The sequence below is a fragment of the Pyrus communis genome, chromosome 3 (genome assembly GCF_041283825.1).
Source record: "Pyrus communis isolate YQ-2024b chromosome 3, ASM4128382v1, whole genome shotgun sequence".
In the NCBI taxonomy this organism is placed as follows: domain Eukaryota; kingdom Viridiplantae; phylum Streptophyta; class Magnoliopsida; order Rosales; family Rosaceae; genus Pyrus; species Pyrus communis.
This window is the reverse complement of record NC_142567.1, coordinates 28457288-28480024: the sequence shown is the minus strand read 5'-3', so window position 1 is coordinate 28480024 and position 22737 is coordinate 28457288. Positions and strand designations below refer to the sequence as shown.

At 37.0% G+C, this 22737-nt stretch overlaps 2 protein-coding genes and 1 pseudogene across 3 annotated transcripts; 1 reads left to right on the top strand and 2 right to left on the bottom strand.

Annotated features, from left to right (window-relative positions):
* The first annotated feature begins 3458 nt into the window (after positions 1–3458).
* On the top strand, positions 3459–9162 carry LOC137715159 (GBF-interacting protein 1). The gene is made up of 9 exons (XM_068454395.2): positions 3459–3763; positions 5145–5188; positions 5365–5470; positions 5609–5741; positions 5893–6467; positions 6925–7192; positions 7439–7733; positions 7835–8296; positions 8450–9162. The coding sequence occupies exons 1-9, from the start codon at positions 3595–3597 to the stop codon at positions 8726–8728; spliced, it is 2331 nt and encodes a 776-aa protein (XP_068310496.2). The 5' UTR covers positions 3459–3594; the 3' UTR covers positions 8729–9162.
* A 1908-nt stretch (positions 9163–11070) lies between these two features.
* On the bottom strand, positions 11071–12516 carry LOC137715601 (syntaxin-121 pseudogene; annotated as a pseudogene). The gene is made up of 2 exons (XR_015960400.1): positions 12120–12516; positions 11071–11588 (listed from the first exon to the last, which is right to left on the bottom strand). The product of XR_015960400.1 is annotated as a syntaxin-121 pseudogene (transcript).
* A 1614-nt stretch (positions 12517–14130) lies between these two features.
* Positions 14131–22493, bottom strand: LOC137715458 (uncharacterized). Its single transcript, XM_088691713.1, has 11 exons — positions 22373–22493; positions 21524–21635; positions 21300–21387; positions 21009–21123; positions 20556–20667; positions 20255–20391; positions 19830–19941; positions 19625–19674; positions 15741–15830; positions 14689–14800; positions 14131–14538 (listed from the first exon to the last, which is right to left on the bottom strand). Exons 1-11 carry the CDS (start codon positions 22486–22488, stop codon positions 14425–14427), a joined length of 1158 nt encoding a protein of 385 aa, XP_088547839.1. The 5' UTR covers positions 22489–22493; the 3' UTR covers positions 14131–14424.
* Between the last annotated feature and the right edge of the window lie 244 nt (positions 22494–22737).

Sequence of the window (22737 nt, the reverse complement as noted above, 5' to 3'; positions counted from 1 at the left end):
GAGTTGTTCATCTGTCTCTCTACCATGATATATCCAAATTTCAAAAAAATCCAACGGTGTGATCGTTCAATATGTTTGAAATACCAACTCAGTCTCTAATCTCGCAGAAAACTGGACAGCCATGTTATGAGTACCAAAACCCCATTTTTTGTTGCTCTGATCAAAACATTTCCTTCACAAAAGCTGTTCCTTATCATCTGATCTATAACATATCCAAAAACCACGACAATCCAATCTATGTGCTGATTTGTATCCCAGTTCGAACAACTGATGTTTGGTTGAGAATTTCAGCTATATTAAAGAAAAGGAAGGGGAAGTGGTGAAGGAAGGAAGAAAACAAGAAGGAGGAAATGAAATTGAAACAATAAAATGAGGAAATGGTAACATATTGCTTATCATTTACATTAAAGATTATTATTTTGTTAATATTATGATTATATTACTCTTGTTACTAATCAATTTGATTTATGTGGAAGCTTGTAGGTTTGTTAGATCACATGTGAGTATTGATATCTATGTGAACATGACATATACATATGCATTGCAAAACACGAAAAAGAGTTGTGTTGAGTTTGTAAAGTGTTTGCGTTGTGAGGATATTCAAGGGCTGAAGTTTGCCTTGAATATAAAATAATGAAATCTTGTATATGTCAGGCGTAGGGTGCAGGGCTTGAGTATACAAATTGGTTGATTATAAAAATAATGAAATCTTGTATATGTCAGGCGTAGGGTGCAGGGCTTGAATATACAATTGGGTGTCGGGGGAATTGCCTATTTAATAAAGTGGAAATTGAGAGTTTAATTACAAAAATTGGGTTTAAGGGATGAACGGGAGTTAACTCATATTCTAACGTACTCGGAGCCAAGTGGTATAAGCATGGTATGAGACGTGCAGGCTTGGGTGCCTTAGATAGGTATTGACGGGATTAGAAGGGAGTGAGTACATTCATCCATTTTATTTGCATATGTTCCATGCATCTCATGGCATACATTTTATGTATTTGCAAGAGCTACTCATTTCAATTATTATTTTAGTTGGTAGTTTTGTTATGAATTAATTTGTGCACTATAGTTATTCCGCTACATATTTTAAAAATTTTTATGTAAGATTTTGTTGATGTATGGTGTAATTGTTATAATTTTATTTTATTTTCCACCATATATTGGTTGTAGAATTTATTTCTATAGCTAAGATATGACTCACACCATCTCGTGAATAGTCTTTATTCGTTGGTCGGGGCGTGACATAACTAATACTTAGTGGTAGGTAGCTAACAAATACAAAAAAGAAAAACTAATGAAAATGGTTTGAAAACTTTGAGTTTTAATGATAAAGATAAAATAAATGGTAAAGTGAATAGTATCAGGATTGACTTTTTAGTGGAAAAATGTGAGTTTTCGTTAAAATAAACAGTACCGGAAGCATTTCATTAAAGTTCCCATAAAAAAATGCCTACTAAGGCCCACATCAAGAAAGAAAAAACCAATAGAAAAATATTAAAACTAACAGAAATTGTCACATCCCGACCCGGGTTCCACCACATCCTGGGCCCACTCCACCGTAACACGATATTGTCCGCTTTGGGCCCTGAGCACGCCCTCATGGTTTTGTTTTTAGGAACTCACACAAGAACTTCCCAGTGGATCACCCATCATGGGAGTGCTCTCGTGCGAACTCACTTAACTTCAGAGTTCCAATGGAACCCGAAGCCAGTGAGCTCCCAAAAGGCCTCGTGCTAGGTAGGGATGAGAATATACATATAAGGCTTATAGAATCCACTCCCTTTAGGGTCCGATGTCCTCGTCGGCACACTTCCGGCCAGGGATTGGTTCTGATACCAAATTAACACATCCCAGCCCGGGATGTGGTGGGGGCGGGGGCCGGGATGTGTCAGAAATCGAACTTCAAACCTCAAGTTCGGTGAAATTATTTTACCAATGGAGGCTTACATCAAATAAGAAGGAAAGGGATCCTCTCTGGATCCCTTCCACCAAATTCACCAAGTCTGGGGATTCAGGCAGTTGAAATTTGATCCAACGACTACAGTTATTATAACTTTTAAATAGGCCCCTGTTTGTAGCCGTTGGATCAAATTTCAACAGTCTGGATCTCCAGACTTGGTGGATTTGATGGAAGGGATCCGGAATGAATTCCTTTCCAAATAAGAAAATGCCCACTAAGGCCCACATCAAGAAAGAAACCAATAGTAAAATCAAACAAACAAAAAACAATTTGGCTACACTATTAAATATGTTTTTAGTCCGTTGACAATGTTAGTAGGTTAAATAATTAGTTATCAAGGGAAGGAAAATCGAAGGGAAATATAATTGAATTTGCACCAGAATGCATAAACATGATTATTTTTGTTCGCTGTAATAAAACGTCATCTGCATCATATATATATATATGTTAATTGAGTATGAAAAATACAATAAGTACAGTAATTGAGTAGATAAATTAAGCAATTTTTCTATTATAATTGTTCACACACGCATAGATAATTGTGACCTCCATTAGTCATTCCATATATTCATAATTTCATACCAATGAACTATTGTGAGTTTTCACGCACATTATAGCATGTGAATATATGTTGTTGACAAAATTCAATGCATGAATTAATTGTCATTTATATTGAATTCAGGCTGTACAACAGAAAGTAGAATATTCAAAATCATTTGAAATTCTCATATGTTTTGGTATAGACTCCATAAAAGCATTTTACTAGCTTAAGTTATCCACTCACACCTGGACAACTATGATACAATAATTTTTCACGAGATTCACATCATTCAACCGTCGTGAGTTAAAACGGATAACGTAATAAGTTGTTAAGATAATTCAACCCCTTAACTAGTAAGTCGTTTATATCAAATCTAGAATGCACAAGAAAAACATAAACATAAAAATCCAAGAATGTCATAAAAATTATAATATCTAGAATTAGGGCTACCCTACCTCTACAAGTAAATCTCCCACATTAAACTGGGTCTATTTTCCTCACTACCTCTCCCAAAACTTCAAGAAAATTTTCAAAGTACTAAAAACACAACTTAATAAATTACGTATAATAATATAATCAATAAAATTTTATTTCAACCAATTATATTATTAAACTTAATGAATCGTATGGCGTTTCCCGCACACTGAAATCTCTACAAAATCCCAATGACACCTCAATCCTTAGTCAAAAAGTAAACGCGCACACACATGTCTCTTTCTCTCTCATCCAGTCATGCCCTTTCTTTCCTGTCACTTTCTCTCTCTATGTCCTTACCCTTTTTGCCCTTTTCCTTTCTTTCCCAGCAAAACAACACACAAATCCAAATACGTATCTCCCAAGGTTCTCCTTGTACAAGCCGAAGCCCCACAATAAATTTCCCAAGTCCTTCCCACACCAATATATTTTTTATTTTCGATTTTATTATAAGTACCTCCTCCTCCTATTATTTGAGCTGCCTCTCTCTCTTCTCTCACACCAAACCAAAGTCTCTCTCTCAATACACCAAAATACACCCAATAAAACACTCTCTCTTTCTCTCTCTTTCTCTCTCTCCCCTCTCTCTCCTCTCTCTCTCTCGGCTAAACAGAACATGAGCGGCGGTGGGGAGACTAGGGTTTCAATCCCAGACAATGTAAAGCTCACGATCCAGAACATAAGGGATATGACCGGGAAGCAGCATAGCGACGATGAAATCTACGCCGTGCTCAGGGAGTGCTCTATGGATCCCAATGAGACCGCGCAAAAGCTCCTGTATTTAGGTAAAGGGGGCTATTTTTCGGCATGGGTTTTGTGTTTACATTAGGTTTTATGCCGATGGGTTTCTGGGTTCTGTGTTTTTGGCGCTGATTTTTATTGGGTTTGTTTTGTTTTTGTCCTGTGATCGATGGGTTCTTCTGGGTTTTGATTTTTCTTTAATGGGTTCGTCTCTGTTTTCGGAGAACATCGAAGATACAAATAGAAAATTGAAAAATAATTTCTTCAAATTTATGAAGGGGAAGAGCGTTTACAAAGTCGAAAAGAAGCTTCCTTTGTTGTTTTTCTTGTTTGGTTCTGTTTGGCTGCTGAGGAACTGGCGGGGGGGGGGGGTGGGAGTGTGTATAAAGTTTGTGTTTTTATGCTAGTTTGTGCAACTGAAGATTTGAAATTGACCCTAGAAATGTAAAAACATGAAATTTAGCTTTCCCCTTTACAAGGATTGGTAAAATTTAATGAGAATCGTACTAGCTATGTTATTTTGTTTGCAGAATGTTTATTTTTCAAGAAAATTGTTGTCAAGGTGCAAGATAACTTTTTGTTATGTCTATGTTTTTGCATTGATCATTAGGAATGTTCTAATAATGCTGGGGCCTTTTTTTTTGGCTCATCTGAATGCTCCTGTCATTCTGGTTCTCATGCGTTTGAATTCATTAATTGGTTTATTTTGTATCTTAATCTTGCATAGTAGTTGTGTGAAGTATAGATTTTCGAGTAAGATGTGGTATTATTTGTCACATAATTCACCTCGGTTTTGATAGGACATTCTTATCGGTGAACTCATATCTGTGATAGTAAATTGGTTACTATGTCAATATTACACATGTTTCCTGAAATAATTTTGTGGTGACAAGTTACTACATAACCGAGACCTTTGTTATATGATTACTAGTTTGCATTTAAATCATCCTTTTGTTTGGTGTAAGCGATTGAAATATATGGGATTCATGATTAGCTTGGGCCACATAAATCTTTAGGGAATTTGACATGGTATCTACATGTATGAGTTGGATTGCTCCTTTAGTTATCTTATGGCATATTGTCCGAGTCGGATTGCACCTTTAGTTGTCTTACTGCATATTTATATCTTTAGGGAAGTTGACTTGGTATCTACATGTATGAGTTGGGTTGCTCCTTTAGTTGTCTTACTGCATATTGTCTGAGTCGGATTGCTCCTTTAGTTGTCTTACTGCAGATTGCCTGAGTAGGATCATTCCTTTAGTTGTCTTACTGTCTACAGATTGCCTTGTCAATCTCTACTTGTGTCCTTCCTCATCATTGTTTTGTAGACATTGTCATGCATAACACTCGTGCTTCACACACAAGACACCGACCGAATGTTACTTTTAACTCCTGAACTAATTAGCATATTGTTTGTGTTGGCAGATACCTTTCATGAGGTCAAAAGCAGAAAAGATCGGAGAAAGGAGGTAAATATCTTGTGTTCTTCTATGAGGATATATACATCCAGTTATGCATGCTTATTTGTTAATGCTGTTTTAGCATAGTAAAGGTTATTATGTTTCTATCGTCTTTTCATTTGTGCGCACATGCACCATCTTAAGCTAGCTAGGCTGGTTTATAGTAAGAGCTGTTACTGTTACAGAACTCGAAGGGCAGAGCATCTGAAGATTCTAAAATGCCACCAGGCACACAGAAGCGAGTGTCTAGGGGTGGTGGCCAAGGGAATTATTCTTCCAACTTTTCTTCTGGTAAACTTTCGCTCTGTTTAACACGTATATATTTTCTGTGTAATATCTTGCTATCTAGATTTTGTGATGATATTGTTGTTGATATGGATTTCTGCTTTATCTTTGATGTAACTTCTTGTTTTACAAATGAACTTTCAGATGCCTGTGGTGGGAGGAATTATTCTGCTCGGAGGGAAAATGGGGCCAATAACTTTGCAGATAGAGGTCCCATGTCCTCTCCTGTTAAGCCAGTTCAGAAAACAAAAAATACTGCTGCAGCTCCAGGCACAAAGTAAGCTTTTCTCAATTTTGTATACTACGCTTTTTTAATCTTTGAGGAATTCTTTTGTGTCCTAACCATAACCTTAATCCTACTGCATGCTTGAGAAGAATATTAGGTCTTATTTTTCCTCTTAATTTATGATATATATTTCTCTATACAGAGCTTCAACTGGCGCACCAAATGGGCTAAAGAACCTACCAAATGGGAACTCTACTCATGATGGCTCCCCCAAATCCCCTATGGTTGTTGACAACAATGTTCGTGAAGGATTTGCAGCTATAGTTGCAAAGAAGTCAGGGGCTGCAGCACCTTGTCCTGCTGTGGGAGCATCTACACCTACCTTTGGTTCACTGGATGATGAAAAGTTTGTGTCAATACCTAACCAGCTTCCAGTTTCTGCCACACTAGACTCTGCTTCAACCGTTCCCTCTGCTTCAGATCCTGCTATGTCAAATCATACTCAAGGATCCAAAAATGGTTCTGGTAATGCTGTTGGTTTGGAGTTGTCCAAGAGTGAAAAAACCACCCCAAGCTCTGTTAATTCTGTGCAAATTGGAAAGACTTCAATTGATTCCAAGGTGGCTGAAAACAATGGGGATATTAAGCCTTCACAACCCAATTTACCATCAAATCATGGTGTTTCCATGGCCCTGATGCCTTATAATAGTGATACACAGTCGCAAATGCCTTCTAATGGTGATAAACAGTTGCAAAATCCTTCTTTTCCTGCCAAAGGTATTTTAACATGTTAGTCAGCTGATTTTGTCTTGATGCTCTCACATGTGCTGCATTCATTGAAAGTCATTCATCATGTATGCCCTACCAATGCTTGCATAAGGCCCCAGACACTCTCGATTGGTTTTTTGGCCCCCTCTATCTATAGCATCAATTTACCTTGGACCGAAGGAAATTTTTTTCAGACTTGAGAGTTTTCCTTCTTTCCCCCTCACTTTTGTTAGTCAATCATAATTAGTATCCTTGCATGTGCTGTGTCGGCAATTTCTTTATCAGCAGGTGTATCATGTGTTATTGCTATCCTTGTGTGTGCGCGCGCTCAGTATATGTTGTCACAATTATTGCTATGCTCGTTATGTTTATTATCTGTTTGGTATCCTTATTGGAATTTGGTGCTTAGCATCTTTCATTACTTTTGTTAGCAGGTTTGTTCACGTATCTTATGTTTCTGAAACAGTGGACTTACCGGAGGTTGCAACAAATGCCGTTGAAGCTACTCCTCAACTGCCTCGTGACTTCAGAATCTCAGTTGCAAAACATGTTACTTTCCCAAATCATATCCAAGTGCCTGAAGCTTTGAAAAATGTATTGACCTTTGGAAGTATCGATGCTCCTTTTGGAGTGAGAGTAGACTCTGATAAGGGTACTGGTGGCGATAATTTCTCAATGGGTGCTGTTGAGTCTTCCCAGGATACTGATGATACTGCTAAAGAACCTTCTCTTAGGTTGGTGATTTTTGCTTCTGTATATGTCTGTTTTGGCTTGTTTGATATATGATTTATGTGCTTTTCTCTTCTGCTTAATGATAATTGATAAGATAACATAAATTCGACTTTTTATCTAAATATTTTGATCATGGTTTAACTTCCATAGCATAAATTATTTATATTTACCTATAACAGGACCCTTTCTAAGCTGTGGAATTGTTTTCTTAAATTTTTTTACTCATCTGGCTGTTTTTTTGGATGCAGCAATGATATTGTATCCTCTCATGTTCAAGGAGATTACTCTGAAAATCCAGTGTCTTTAGCTAATGTGCTTGAAAAATTACCACCGTTGGATAATGTATCTTCAAGTACAAACTCAAAAGTTGATCTGCCGAAGCAGGAATTGCAGTTGCCACCAGAAGGTTACCAGAACCCAACTGCTTTAAATGCCCCGAGCTATAATCTGGGTATCTTTCCGTCGATGCTGGGGAGCCAGCTTTTACAGGCGGAAGGACACAATAATCCGGCGCATGAAACACCCCGCCTTCCGAGCTTTGTTGTAAGTAACGACTAAGAGTAAATTTGTACTTGAAGTGCAACTTTCCAGTTCCTTTTGTTGTTGTTATTGTATGTTTCTGATCTGTCTAATTCATATTGTAGGGTGGCAATCCTACCACTGTGCCTAGCCCGAACTCAACTCCACCACCACTGCCAAGCGCGGCAGCTGTCTCTCAGCAGTCCATTCCTATGTACAGGCAGACTTATCCCCCTAATTTCTACCCATATGGCCACTATCTCCCTCCATATTATATGCCACATATGCAGCAGTTCTTAAGTCACAACGGTGGCTTTGCTCAGCCTTCAACTGGGAATGTATTTCTACCACAGCCGTCACCACCAGGGGCAGCTGCTTCTGGGGTTAAGTATTCTCTTTCGCATCTCAAGCCTGGTACCAATGCTGGACATCCGACTCAATACAGTTTTCAATCTGGTGGTCCATTTATCACCACCGCTGGCGGTTATGCTTCGGGCCCAACAGTTACATCTGGAAACTCGGTTGGTAATGAGGATCGTGGAGCATCTCAACTGAAGGAAAATCATGTCTACACAACTGGACAGCCGGTTGGTCTCTGATTCCATCTTTATTTGAAGTTTTTAATTTCCTTGCATGCTAACAAAGCTTGAATGAATCTATGTGGGGTGTTGTCTGTATGAATTATATTGGACCAATCATCATATTACTTATTCCCCCGTCCTCTCTTAATGTTTTCGCAGACAGAAGGCTCAGCTGTTTGGATACCTGCTCCAGGACAAGATATGTCCGGCTTGCAGATGAGTTCCATGTACAACCTTACTCAGGGGCCTCGCCTCACTTTCTCACCTATGCAGGCTGGTCACGGTGGCATGCCTGGGATGTATCCACCGGGGCAAACAATTACTTCTCCGACATTTCTGCAACAACAGTCTCCAGCTGTTGCGGGAGCTGCTGAAACGATAGGGCCCCAGTCCGCTCCTTATCACCACGCTCAGCATACGCAGACAAACTGGAATTAGGTACCTTTACATTTGGCAAACAATTCATCTTCCGAGGATCAAGTTAAACTGGGTATATCTGACAAGTGGCATGTTTTGAGTGTATATATGAAATGCTGCCCAGAAATTTTTGGAATATCATCATGACCATCTGAAGTTGAAAGAAGATAGGTTTCATCGTCTTTCTCGTCTTTTTCTTAGCCTTTTTCTGTTTTTTTGTTTTCAATTTTAATTCAAAAAGTAAAATTTGATGGGAAAATTCGAGTCTTTAGCTTGTGGAACTTAGTAAATGTTGTAGGGAAAACTGAGGAGGATGATAGAGTTTAGAGTTGGGTGGGATGTACCCATTTTTCCTTTCTGATTGTCTCACCTGTATATTATTATGATAGCGAGAAAATGTCGAATTATACGATTGTAATTGGTATATTGAGAATTGGCTTCTCTGTTTACTTTCATCTTACAATCGTCTTTCGCTTTACAACGTCGAATTTTCGTGAGTGAATACCTAAGTAAATCTGAAAAGTGTGATTAGTTTCTTGTAACTCAATTAGCAATGGTTATGTGTGGAATGTGATTCCGGACTTTTGATTCCACCGGTTTTGGTAAACACAAGAGTGACGTGAAATATGAATGACTCCCATTCCCCTTGTGTAAATGTGCCCTCTGAATCTAGAGAATGTCCCTTTTCTCCGCGAAGTCCGATTCTCTGAAACTAGAGAATGTCCCTTTTCTCCGCGGAGTCCCATTCCCCTAGTGTAAATGTGCCCTCTTGCAAGAAGCATTTCATGTACTTTTTCTGAGGTTAATTTTCATTTTTACTTAGGATTGGTTTAAAATGTATTTTCTTTAAAAGCGTTTTAAGTCATTTAAAAACACGTTTACGAACTAGTTATTGTTCAATGAGCCACCAAGTCCAACCACATGACGCCCTTATTGAAAGTCTCTCACACACTAACCATCTAAATGTCCTTCCATTTGAGTCTTGTGACCGGAAAAGTCTGCACATTACACAGCCGTGGCGGCCGCTTTGCTGTGGAGGCGCTGAAAAAGTACAAGGAAGCAGATGAGGTGTAAGCCTCTGTTAACCCCATTTCTTTTGGCACATTAACGATCGTTTGGAATGCATTTCTCCCCTACACATTTTATTATTAGAACCGTTCAATTTTATTATCTTTATTTAAATCATACTTACAAAAGTTCATTAGAACTGAAATCGTTTAACCATCAAAATGCATCAAATGAATGAAGGTTTATCATAGATGACTAAATGATCTTCGATTCTAATGATGTTATTTTATTTTATTTTATTTTTATTTTTTTTAAGGATGATCTTCAAATGAAGAATAAGGAAATAAACAATTCCAATTATAAAATTTGTACAACAAAGATACGTTATTTACAGGAAAGAATATAAATATTAAGACGTGGATGCAAATATTATCATTAAAAAAATGACTAAGAGAGAGAGACAAGAATACAAAAATGGCTTTGAAACGTCACCAATGAACGTCACAAGAGGCTTTTTTTTAACGGAAAAACTAACGAAACTTAACAAAGGAGACACATTAACCACGAGCTGGTGGTCCAATGGTAAATGGCAGATTGCGAGACTTCCTTCAAACTAAAAATTGGAGGTCTTGGGTTCGAAACCTACTGCTGGTGTGGAAGCCAAGCTTATGGCCAAAGGGAGGCTGAAATGCCTTTGTGAATCTTCCTGGCCATCGGAAATGATGGATAACCGTGACTTACCTTCAGTTGTCATTTAAAAAAGAAAAAAGAAAAACAGAGGAGGCACATTAGCACCAAAGTTTGGTTGATAAATTGAACTTTTTTAAGCACCAAATGTACACATGATCTTTTATCATGTGGTATTTGAGCGAATTTCACTTGGGCACAATAGTGAAAAGGATAAGACTTGTGTTCCACTTTGGAGGAACTTGTCTCGTCACTTATAAACGTATGTTAACTATACAAACTTTAAAATCACAATCATTCATATTGTTTAGTATCATTTAAGGATCATACATATTACAAAAAAAAATCATTCAATTTGAATATCGTTTAACCATCCGTGCATGTCAAATCAATCCACATTTTTAGTAACAAGTAGTATCATCACGACAAGTCGGTTATTTGTTTCATGCATATGAATTGTTACAGATCTTTAAATTGAATGATTTTTGCAGATATGATTTTTAGATGATAATTAAAATTATTAACTATTTCTAAGTTGATACGGTAAATATATGTTAATTATAAATGGAGAAATAAGCAAGTTCCCCATGGAGGACACGAGCATTATCCTAGTGAAAATAGATGCCTAAATATTGGTAAAATTTTATAAGATCTTAGAACACAAAAAATAAAAATTTCACTCTAATTATACAAAACTTAAGTTTGCAATTCAATTGAAAAAATAAAAATAAAATTAACGTCTCAACTAATAGTGGTCTTTTCTCTTATGTCTTAACCTATGGTGGTGCTTATTGTTCCATGGCTTCACCTTGACAATGTAAATCAACGCAATCAGCAGCAACAACATAATCGTAACGCAATCCACTTGCGGATGTTTTCCCGGTAAGACTCGACGCCTCTCAGCTTCTTCTTCCCGTTGTTCACACCTCTCAGCTCCGTTGCAGGTGTCTTTCTCTGTTTGGGTTCATCGCTCTCGTTTCGTAGCTGCTCGCCCTGGGATTCAACCAACAAAGCCATGTCCAAATACACCTGGTGCAGCTCCTGCAAGTTCTTCTCTATGTGTTTTACGGCGTCGTGCCGCTCTTGGAACTCTTTAAACGTGTCCAGGTCCTGAACCGTGGCCAGGACTTGGCTCCTCATCTCTCTTGCTCCTGGGTCGCCTTCTGCAGAAAGGTTTCCCCCTCTGCTGCATGAATGCATGAAAAATCATTAATTAAGCCACAAATAATAGTTGTGAGTGTGAGTGACAAATTTGAATAATGCTAATTGGACAACAAAATTGACCACTTTCTCTTATAGAGTTAGAGGTGATTCATATCAAAATACAGAAAAATATTATTCGACAACTTTCTTAAAACATATGTTGAAAATTCAGCCATTATTTGAATTTAACACACACATATTAAACAGTTAACGCTAGCGAGACCGTCATTTTGAACCACATGATGTGGTTCTTTAAATCATAGTCTTATTTTATTACCACATCATGTAGTTTACAAAACGTAATTTAAAAGATGAACTCCCTAGCATTTTTCATTTAAACATTTAATTTATTATTTATTATTATAAGCACTATAAGGGCCAAATTTTATTCATGATGCTTGTGGGGAGACTTTAATTTAAGTCGAAAATTTTAGTTGCTAGACTAGCATTACTCGAAAAATTTCTAGTTTTACGTAATTATAATGGGGTTTTAAAATAAAGGATTTGCCCTTACCGGTAGAGATGAGGCTGTCTAGGGTTTTCTCGTCGGGGTTTTCAGCCGAGACAATGTAGTACATACACTGTACCGCCTCGCGATACTCGGATGAGATCTTCTGCCTCATAGCATTGTAGCTGTTCATGGAGGCCACGAGCTTCTCTCGGAGGCAGTTGATAGCAGAGTTCCGAGTCTGGTCCATTACCGAACCGAGTCTGCAATCTGGCAAGCTATGGTTAGAGCGGTGGAGGGCATCAAGTTGGAGCTTGAGGACTTTAGCCGTCTCCAGAGCGATATAGAAGTATTCATCCATGCGAGATCGGAGGCCCTTGCCGACGTTGGAATTTAGGAGCACCATCTTGCTCTGCTCGTGAGAGGCTTTAAGGTTGACTTGGAGCCGCCGTTGAGCATGTAGTTAGGCTATCTCCAACAGGGTCAAAGGGCTTCTTTTAGCCCTATAATCTTGCAATAAATTATATTTTAATGAACAGTGACAGACGATAATTTATACCATCTTCAACCAAAAGGGTTAAAGAATCATAGGCCAAACATAGGAGAAAATTTTCATTATGACTGAAACATGGGTGGTACACCACATGATTTTATGTAAGTGGTGGGAAATTTTATTTTTTAAGTTATTACCTTTCTCATACACAAATTCCACCGTTTGTATAGTGACACGTAGTGTACCACCTTATATGCCCGTCACACTGAAAAATATCTCCAAACATAGCCCATTGACAAAAAACCATCTCCAACCGAGGGGGCTAAAGAGCCATAGGCCAAACATAATTTATTATTTTAATTGAATTAATATGGTTAATTAAATTAAACTACCATATTAAAATAAGGTTTTCGGACATATTTTGAGTGTCACTTGTCGCCAAATGAATAAGCCTCCGGATTTCTTATCTTTATATAATCTCAATAATTTTTTTATAGGATTTCGAGTGACAAGTGTCGCTAAATATTAGAATTTCGGACAATATGATTTCAACTTAGGTATTTATAGGAATTTTTTTTTTTTAAATTTCCAAAAAATAAAAATATTCAAATTCCAATAGTAACCTGATAGCAGCTAGTCATTGCTAGTTGGCGTCATACTGACGCCATTCAAATGGGCTGAGCTGGAGGGTTGGCAAAATGTCAAGCTTGACATTATGACGCTGGAGGGCTGGCTGGCTAGAAATGGCTAGCTCACTGGCCTGATTTGGGGGTTTTGGTCTGGTGAGGCCCATAAGCCTTTTGATATAGTCCTCGGTTGGAGACGGTTTTGTGTCATTCCGAGTTATTTTTAGCCCTATGGACCTTCGACCGGGTCCATTAGAGATGGCCTTAGTGGACTCTACATTGGCAAAGAACTTGTTGAGGCTAACTCTATCACCGTGGGTGGTGGACTCGGCAGACGCCATCTCGATCATGTGGTCGTCGTTTGGCTGATGCATGCTTGCTTGCTCAAGACAGAGAAGAACGAGAGAGAGGGACGTGGATTTTGGTTTGAGAAAAGGATTGGCGGTTAATATATATAGAGAGATGTAACAAAATAATTTCTTGGAAGTGAAGGCAAAGGACATGTTGCTTATTTCCTCTTCTCAAAACAATTATATGCATGTTTCCTCCTCTCAAAATATAGGAAAGTGTTTACTAGGCATTTCTTATTCTCTCGTACATTTATGTTTGATTCTGATTTTTGATATTGAAATTTCTACCGAATTTGAAGGAATTTGGACTGTCATAATTTGTTATAGCGAGTCAACTATAATTTGATATCAAATTAATCATTTATAAAAGTCAAACTTAAAGAGCTTTTACTGACAAGTGAGCGAAAAAATTTACTAGCATGGTGGTTACTATTTATATATATGTTGCCATACAAGAGAAGAGAATCACGAACCAAAGCAAATTGACTATTTATGTACCATGGTTGTGTTTAAAATGCAAATTGGAAGGATTATATCCATAGTTGCTCGAAGGATCTCAAAAGCAAATTGAAGAAAGCGAGATGCAAGAAAAAAACGAAGATAACACATTTAAAAGCAAAACCAGTCGCACATAATTAAGAAATGAGTTTTACATGGTTGATAAATCGATGACAGAACAAGAAGAATTACCAGTAAATGTTTTCAATGACCAAAGTTTAATGGATATTTTCTAAATGAGGTCAATGAGGCAGAATAGTGATGGATATTACAAACATCTGTTTCTTGCTACTATATATGTAATCTTGAGCTTCTGAAACTCTGAAACCTGAAGGTTTTTTTTTATTTCATACATAGTTGCATTTTCTAGGGGACCATTTTTGAAAAATGGGTACCTACGAAAGTCAAGGAAGGACGCGATGGCGCTTCAGGTTGGAGGGGGGTGTTGCGGACACTGCGTTCTGAGACTTGGTCTCCATGGTGAGCATCTTGAGAGAAATTTTCCGTAGGTAATCCGACTGGAAAAAAGAGATTTCACACACAACTTTGATTACAACGCTATCGAGTATCCACAATACGTACCAATGAAGTTGAAAAATAAACATAGACATATGCAATATTGGAATGCAACACAATGGAGATTTGAACTCCACAAATTCTGGAAGTACCTGGCTTGAGGCAGCAACATATATCTTTTCCTCAAACCTTACAGCAATCTTCTCGAGTTCACGTAATCCCTCCTCCCCCGTGTAGGGAAGGTGCCTCTTCAACGTTTCCGTTCTTTGTATGCAATTGATACACTAAGTTAGCGACCATGAATAAGGAATGCAGGCATATTACTCAGGTAAAATCACAGCGAATAAAGGACTGACCACATTGTCCAAAACGAAAAATATAGGGAAATAAGCACAAATGGAACTCGCTACAAATTTCTAATAGAAAACAGAACTGGGCTACTCTAATTAAACAGACAATAAGCAATATATATACGGAACATGGTTTAGTATTTACGATGCATGGACACGGACTCGGGATACGACACGACATGGGGATGCGTTTAATTAACAAGAAGAATTGACATTTGAACACAAGGAAATACGATACGACACCAAATAAGACACGATAGGACACGGGGATACGAGGGGATTGTCCATGCATCCTACTTTTATTCTATTTCCTGCGTCTCTTAAAGTTCTATTTCTGCATATTTTCAAAGTGTAAGAGCGTTAAATATTTCAGCTAAAAAGAATTAAAAAGATATTCCAGCAGTAAATATTTTTCTCCCCTCAATGAAGTCCATGATTTCTAGACTCTATTTTTCTCATACATCTTGGGAACAATTCCGTGTGATACAGATCTGGCTGTAATTGACAATTAAATACGCTACTGACCATGATTAACAAAAAAAAAAAGTTAAATCACAGTGAACAAAGGACTCGACTAAAGAAACATGTACAAATGTAAATTGCAAATTTCTAATAAAAATAGAAGGAGGGGACACAAAGCAGACAATAAACCTTAAAATACAATATAACAAGCTTTGGAACCCCTTGTATTGTATTTGCAATACTCCAGTGTCTCTCCAAGTTTCTTTTTCGACTAAAACCTTATAACCGATTTTGTTTATACATATTTCCAAAAATCTACATAAGGATTCAATTCAGCGAAAAAGCAGTACACAGATGATCAATATTCACTCTCTTTTTCAAACAATACTTACATCCTGTGAACAATTCTGCGTCGTGAATCTTGCTGCAATTGGCTTCTCCAATCACCTGCCTCCATTGAAGGTTCTCCACCTTGAGCAGGTCTCTGGTTATTGAGATCCATCAAAACTGACCAACCACACACACCAGCAGACTTGGAAACAAAATTGAACTGGAAAACCCAAATCTAAGAAAATAACAAGTCAACTTATTAATCAACCTGAGAAGTGGATTGATTGGATATTAAGAAAATAATCTAATACACATAAATATGAAAGGGAAGTTGGTTTTCTTACCTTGATCAAGAGATGATGTGATAAAGATTACTTAGAGGATAAGAGTTGCAGACTGATGCAAAGAAAGCTTTAAAGGACCAAAGGGGACAAAAAGGTTGACTCAAAGAAAACTTTAGGTGCACAAAAAAGAAAGTGGGATGCGAATCAATCTTTTTTGTTTTTTTTTTTTTTGGGTTGGTGGATGGTGACTCACATTTTTATTTTATTTTTCACAGTGCTCTGTGGATCACACATTTGTGGAATGGACAATTCAAATTTCCTTCTCTATCTTTTAATTATATTAGAAGGTTTCGAAGCTGAATACAACAGTCATATTCGTCATGCAACCCATCCATACAACCGGACTAACTCTAGTGGCTAAATTTCAATATTCTCAATTTCAAATTGTATGGAGTTGTTTAAACTACACTTGTATATATACCAATGAAAACTACATTTGGCAGAAGCTTACAGCTCATTCATTCGCGTATCATTTGTTGGAATTGAAAATTTTGAGTATTCAAATTCACTACCAGCAAATAATCTTGAACATGTTGAGAAATTTTAGACACTATCTTTCGCTTGCCATCAACAAGGAAGGGAGGCACCTACAATAAAATACTATCACGCTCAAATTAGTGTTTGTTCAGGATGCTTATTGTAAAATATAGAGTGATGTCATAACTCTCTATCTGGCAAGCTCCAAGGCTCTAAACATCCCCTTGATACATTAAATTTTGTTCCTACCACTTACTTACAAGCCTCTAAACATGATCACTGAAAGCAATGGCTAAGGAGTTTGAAGCATTGCAATCCACATGAACTTGGTATCTTGTGCCATCTTCACCAAATCAGAATCTAGTAGGATGTAAATGGATCTTTCGTATTAAAAGGAAACCAGATGGCGTGGATAGATACTAAGCTCGATTAGTAGCAAAATGATTTCATCAACAAGAGGGTATTGACTTTCAGGAGACTTTTAGTCTAGTTGCAAAACTTGTAACTATCATAATACTTTTAACTTTGGCAGTGCAGTTTGATTGGTTTTTGAATTAGTTGGACATCAGTAATGCATTCTTGCATGGTACACTCAAGGAGAAGGTTTTCATGCAACAACCCCCTGGTTTTATTGAGAAATCGAAGCCCTCTCATGTGTGCAAGCTAAACAAATCTCTGTATAGCCTAAAGCATGCCCCCAGGGTTTGGTATGATAAGTTGTTTCAAACTTTGATCTCTCTGGGTTTTCACAATTCTCAATTTGATTGCTCTTTGTTTATTACCTTTGAGCCTACTTTTGTCATTGTACTAGTATATGTCGATGACATACTAGTCACTAGACCTAGTGCTTGAGTCTGCAAGGCTTTCATTCAAAAGCTCAGTCAACTTTTTCCAGTCAAAGACTTAGGCCCTTTACATTATTTCCTGGGTTTGGAGGTACACAGAAATTTAGAAGGCATTTTTCTATCTCAACACAAGTATGCAATGGATCTACTTCTCAAGACAAACATGGATGAAAGTAAACCCTGCACTACACCTCTTGGTACTCAAAAGCTCGATCATAGTGGAACACTACTGTTAAATCCACATGATATAGATCAATTGTTGGGGCATTGTAATATTTGACTTGGACTGGACATGACCTTTCATTTGTTGTTAATTAACTTTGTCAGTTTCTTCATTGTCCTAGAGATACTCATTTCAATCTGTTAAGAGAGTATTAAGGTTTCTCAAAGGGACTGTTGTTGAAGGACTTTGGTTCAAGAAAAGTTCACTCAATCTCACTGCCTTCTCGGATGCTAATTGGGCAGGATGTGTGTTTGATCGACACTCCACTAGTGGCTACTGTGTTTATCTTGGTAGTAATTTGATTAGCTAGAGTGCAAAGAAGCAAAACATTGTTGTTCGTTCCTCCACTGAAGTTGAATATCGCTCTTTAGCTCACACATCTGCTGAGGTCACCTGGATTTGTACGATTTTCAAGGATATAGGTTTTCCATTATCCAAAGTTTCAGTTCTTTGGTGTGACAATGTGTCTGCAATTTCCCTTGCATCCAATCCAGTATTCCATGCTCGCACTAAGCACGTGAAAATTGACAATCACTATATTAGGGAACTTGTCTTAGCCTATCTTCTCCAAGTTCAATTTGTTCCCAGTCACCATCAAATTGCAAATATTCACACCAAGTCTTTGTCAAAAGCTCGATTTCAGTTTCTCAGGTCCAACCTTTCACTTGGCTCTCTTCCATTCAACTTGAGGAGGTGTAAAGACATATCATCCTTAGTACAGTCAACAGTGCCAACTAGACTACAAGTCACAAACACAATCAACAATTACTTTGAAGAAGTTTGTTTGTTGTAACTGTTTTGTAACTAATCATAGATTAAGATTAATTAGTTACATTAGTTGGTAACTAATCTTTATTAACTTTTGTGTATAAATACCCCAATGTAATCAGTTTTTAATCAATTAGAAATACTTTTCTATTAAGGCCCACTTTCCTTCTATTTTCCATGTTTCATATTCCATGAAAGTGTTTGATCAAGCTCCTTTATTCTAACTTCACTCCCTCAAATTAAGAAGCGACTCATTACTTGGGCCATAAATTTTTGCACCCACCACACTGATTTATAATATAATCTTTTGGTTAATTAAATCTAAAGCTGTACTTAATTAGTCTCTTCTGCCTGATCTCCCTCTTCCCTCAAACACAAAAAAAGGGCTAAAAAAGCTTCTTCTTTCGGTTGAGTTTAGACAACGGTTGTGGTATCCTATCTCTCACTCTCTCTCGAACACACAAAAATGGTTTTGTAAGCCTGCTGCTTGGTGCTCAGTCTATAGACAACAGTTGTACTACCCTCTACTTCTGATTCTACACTTTATTCGTCGGTAGCTATGGATTTTGATGTCGGTAAGCTTTGCTTCCGCCGATGCTTGCTCAAACTGTCTTGTGACTTTTGCAGGTTTAGCAATGTGTAAACAAACTGGTTTGAAAGTGCTTTTAAAATGACTGAATGCACATTGTTGAGAGCGTTTTTGAAAATCAATCCTTAGTAAAAATGCAAGAGAATCCTGAAAAAGCTCTAAAAGTGCTATGTGATTCTTGCAGGAAGCACATAACTTCGTTGCAAATGCTCATAAAACCCGGATCCAAATTAAACAAACATAAGGTAGCCCCTTAGCAGTATCACACAAGACTTGAGCAATGATTTGATTTGTTCTTCTCAATTATTAGAATCAAATACTTGTTTTTCTCAAATATTAATCAGAAATACACATACGGTAACGGTTTCACAAAAAGGACACTAAACAGACAAGAAAAAGGCATTAAGACACACCAAAAATTTGATTTTAGACTACAGTAGATAGACATCGGGAAATAAAAATACGATGTTACTGGATGAATTAGGCATCGATTTGTATACATCGAAGTCTCCTTACTTAAAGGCATCAAATATTGAAGGTTTTTGAAACTCGGAAATGTGAAGTTTTATTCATTTATTTCATACATAGTTGCAATTTCTAAGGGACCATTTCTTTTAAAATGGGTACCTACGGAAGTCAGGCAAAGACACGACGCCGTTTCAGGTTCAAGTTGGGTGTTGGGGACGCTGCGGTCTGAGACTTGTTCTCCATGGTGTGCAACTTGAGAGAAATTTTCCGTAGATAATCCGACTGGAAAAAGCGATCCACACACAACTTAAGTTACAACGCTATCCAGTATCCACATTACAAATAAAGTTGATAAATAAGCATCTATGTAAGTAATAACATTTGCAGTATTGCAAGGCAACACAAATAGGTTTGGATTCCAAGAGTTCTGGAAGTACCAGGCTGATGGCAACAGTATAGATTTTTTCCTCAAACCTTACAGCAATCCTCTCGAGTTCATGTAGTCCCTCCTCACCAGTAAAGGGAAGGTGCCTCCTCAACACTTCCGTTCTTCATATGCAATACATTCAATACGTTAATGATCATGATCAAGGAATGGAGGCAGAGTTCTCAACAAACAAAAGTTAAAATCACATGAATAAAGGACTAAACCTAATTAAGGAATGGAACTCGTTACAAATTTCTAATAAATACAGAACTGGGGTACTCTAAACAGACAAGAAGCAGTATACATAACGAGTTTTAGTACCAGTTTTATTTTATTTTACTTCCAGTACGTGTCTCTCGAAGTTTTAGATTTATTAAAAAGGTTATAACCAGTTCTGTTTCTGCATGATTTCTAGACTTTCTTTTTCTAACTTACATCTTGGCAATAATTCTGTGTCGTGAATCTGGCTGTAATTGGCTTCTCCAATTGCTTGTGACCATTGAAGTTTCTCCACCTTGAGACTTGTTTTCCATGGCGAGCATCTTCATAGAAATTTTCCGAAGATAATCCGACTGATAAAAAAGATCCACACAACCTAGATTAGAATCCATCCCCGTACGTATATATGCACAATACAAAAAACTTGGAAAATTAACATTTATGTAAGAAAAACTACCTAGGCAATATGTAATGCACCATGAAAAATCATATTTAACCCCAAGAGTTAGGGAAGAACCTGGCTTGAGGCAGCAACATACATCTTTTCCTCAAACCTTGCAGCAATCTTCTCGAGTTCAAGTAATCCCTCCTCCCCATTGAAGGGAAGGTGCCTCTTTAATGTTTCCATTCTGTATATGCAAATGAGCAATATATTCAATAAGTTACTGACCATGATGAACAAACAAAGTTAAATCACGCTGAACAAAGGACTCGACCCAAATTGTTCCAAACGAAAATATTGGAAAATATGTACAAATATAACTAGTTACATATTTCCAGTAAAAAATAAAACTGGGGAAGATGATGTATCTGACAATAAGCAATATATATAACACGATTTGGTACCTCTTGTATTGTACTTTCATTGCCCAAACAAAAGACTATTGTATTTTCAGTATCTCTCCAAGGAGTACAAAGAATTAATATTCGAAGATTTCCAGATTCTCTTTCTTCTTCTAATGATACTTACATCTTAGCAACAATTCTGTGTCGTGAATCTAGCTGCACTTGGCTCCTCCAATCACCTGTCTCCATTGAAGGTTCTCCACCTTCAGGAGGTCTCTGATATATGCCATCCATCAAAACTGACCAACCAAACACATACATTGGACTTGAAAAAAAAAAAAAAAAAATTGAATTGGAGAAACCAAATCTAAGAAAAGAAGGAGTGAACTATAAATTAACCTTAGAATTGGATTAACCGAGTATTCAGAAAAGAATCTAATGCATATAAACTTGAAACAAAAGTCGGTGTTCATACCTGGATTAAGAGTTATGTGGGAGACTGCGATCTGAGATTTGGTCTCCATGGTGAGCATCTTGATAGAAATTTTCCGTAAATAATCTGTCTGGAAAAAGAGATCCCCACATAATCTAGATTACAACTCTATCGAGTATCCACAATACAAATAAACTTGAAAATAAAACATTTATGTCAGTAATGACAACATAAAAAGATTTGAACTCCAAGGGTTCTTGAAGTACCTGACTTGAGGCACCAACATACATATTTTCCTCAAACGTTACAGCAATCCTCTCGATTTCACGTAATCCCTCCGGACCATCAAAGGGAACGTGCCTTTTCATCGTTTCAATTCTTTGTATGCAAAACATTCAATAAGTCACAAACTAAAAGTGTCGGTAAATACGCACGAATGGAACTCGTTACAAATTTCTAATACAAAACAGAATTGGGGTACTCTAGAACAACAAGCAGTATACACAACACGGTTTAGTACCACTTTTTATTCTCTTTCCAGACTTCATGAACGAGAGTTAAATATTTCAGCTAAAAAGGAGTAACAAGGATAGTCTGTCCGTAATTTCTAGACGCTTTATTTCTAACATACTGCGTCCCAGCTTTAAACCTTCTGGGGTGTATTCAATTGAGATTTTGAGGGATTTTAATTCTTTTAATGAATCTAGCAGTCTTCAATTAGGAATTTAAATGATTCTCTGAAATTTAATGTATATTCAATCAGAATTTTAGGATAATTTATTAAAATCCTTAGAAATCCGGTGTATTCAATCAGAATTTTAAAAAAATTTATAACATTTCAAATGTATACATTTAGAATTTGATTTTAAATAATTTGAAAAAGTTGAGGAATTAAAGGGAATTTGAGAGATTTTGTAGTGTATTTTAAGCATCCATAAATCTTACCTCTCTCCAAGAGATTTTGAGGGAATTGAATCAAAATTTTACATGAAATCTCTACAAATCAATTAAACTCCATAAAAATCCATGGATTTATAAATCCATTAAAATCACTTTAATTCCCAATATACACTGTATAGTTTGGATTAGTAATATCACTTGTAATAAAAACATACATCTTTGCGACAATTCTATGTCGTGACTCTGACTGTAATTGGGTCCTCCAATCATCACCTGCCTCCATTGGAGGTTCCCCAGCTTGAGGAGGTCTGGTCTGAATATTGGTATTCATCAAAACTGAACAACCAGACACAACCATCAGAATTAAAAAAATAAAATTGAATTGGAATAAATATGTCTTAAGAAGATAAAAAAAAATGGGAAATTATCACGATTGTTAAGAAAAGAAGTCAACCATAAATCTACTTGAGAACTCGATTAGTTGGGAAGTAAGCAAAAACTCAATATAAACATGTTCTTACCTTGATCCAGATGATCGAGAGCGATTACTTTGAGGATAAGAGTTGCAGACCGGAAGGAA

Excerpts from the sequence above, each read along its gene's own strand:
- LOC137715458 (XM_088691713.1), bottom strand. The coding sequence starts at position 22,488 with ATGAATACCAATATTCAGACCAGACCTCCTCAAGCTGGGGAACCTCCA. Across the intron at positions 20,668-21,008 it reads CACAGAATTGTTGCTAAGAT|AATGGAAACATTAAAGAGGC; the intron begins GTAAGTATCATT and ends TTGCATATACAG. Across the intron at positions 14,539-14,688 it reads ATGTTGCTGCCTCAAGCCAG|TCGGATTACCTACGGAAAAT; the intron begins GTACTTCCAGAA and ends TCTTTTTTCCAG.
- LOC137715159 (XM_068454395.2), top strand. The coding sequence starts at position 3,595 with ATGAGCGGCGGTGGGGAGACTAGGGTTTCAATCCCAGACAATGTAAAG. Across the intron at positions 5,189-5,364 it reads GAAAAGATCGGAGAAAGGAG|AACTCGAAGGGCAGAGCATC; the intron begins GTAAATATCTTG and ends TTACTGTTACAG. Across the intron at positions 5,742-5,892 it reads GCTGCAGCTCCAGGCACAAA|AGCTTCAACTGGCGCACCAA; the intron begins GTAAGCTTTTCT and ends TTCTCTATACAG.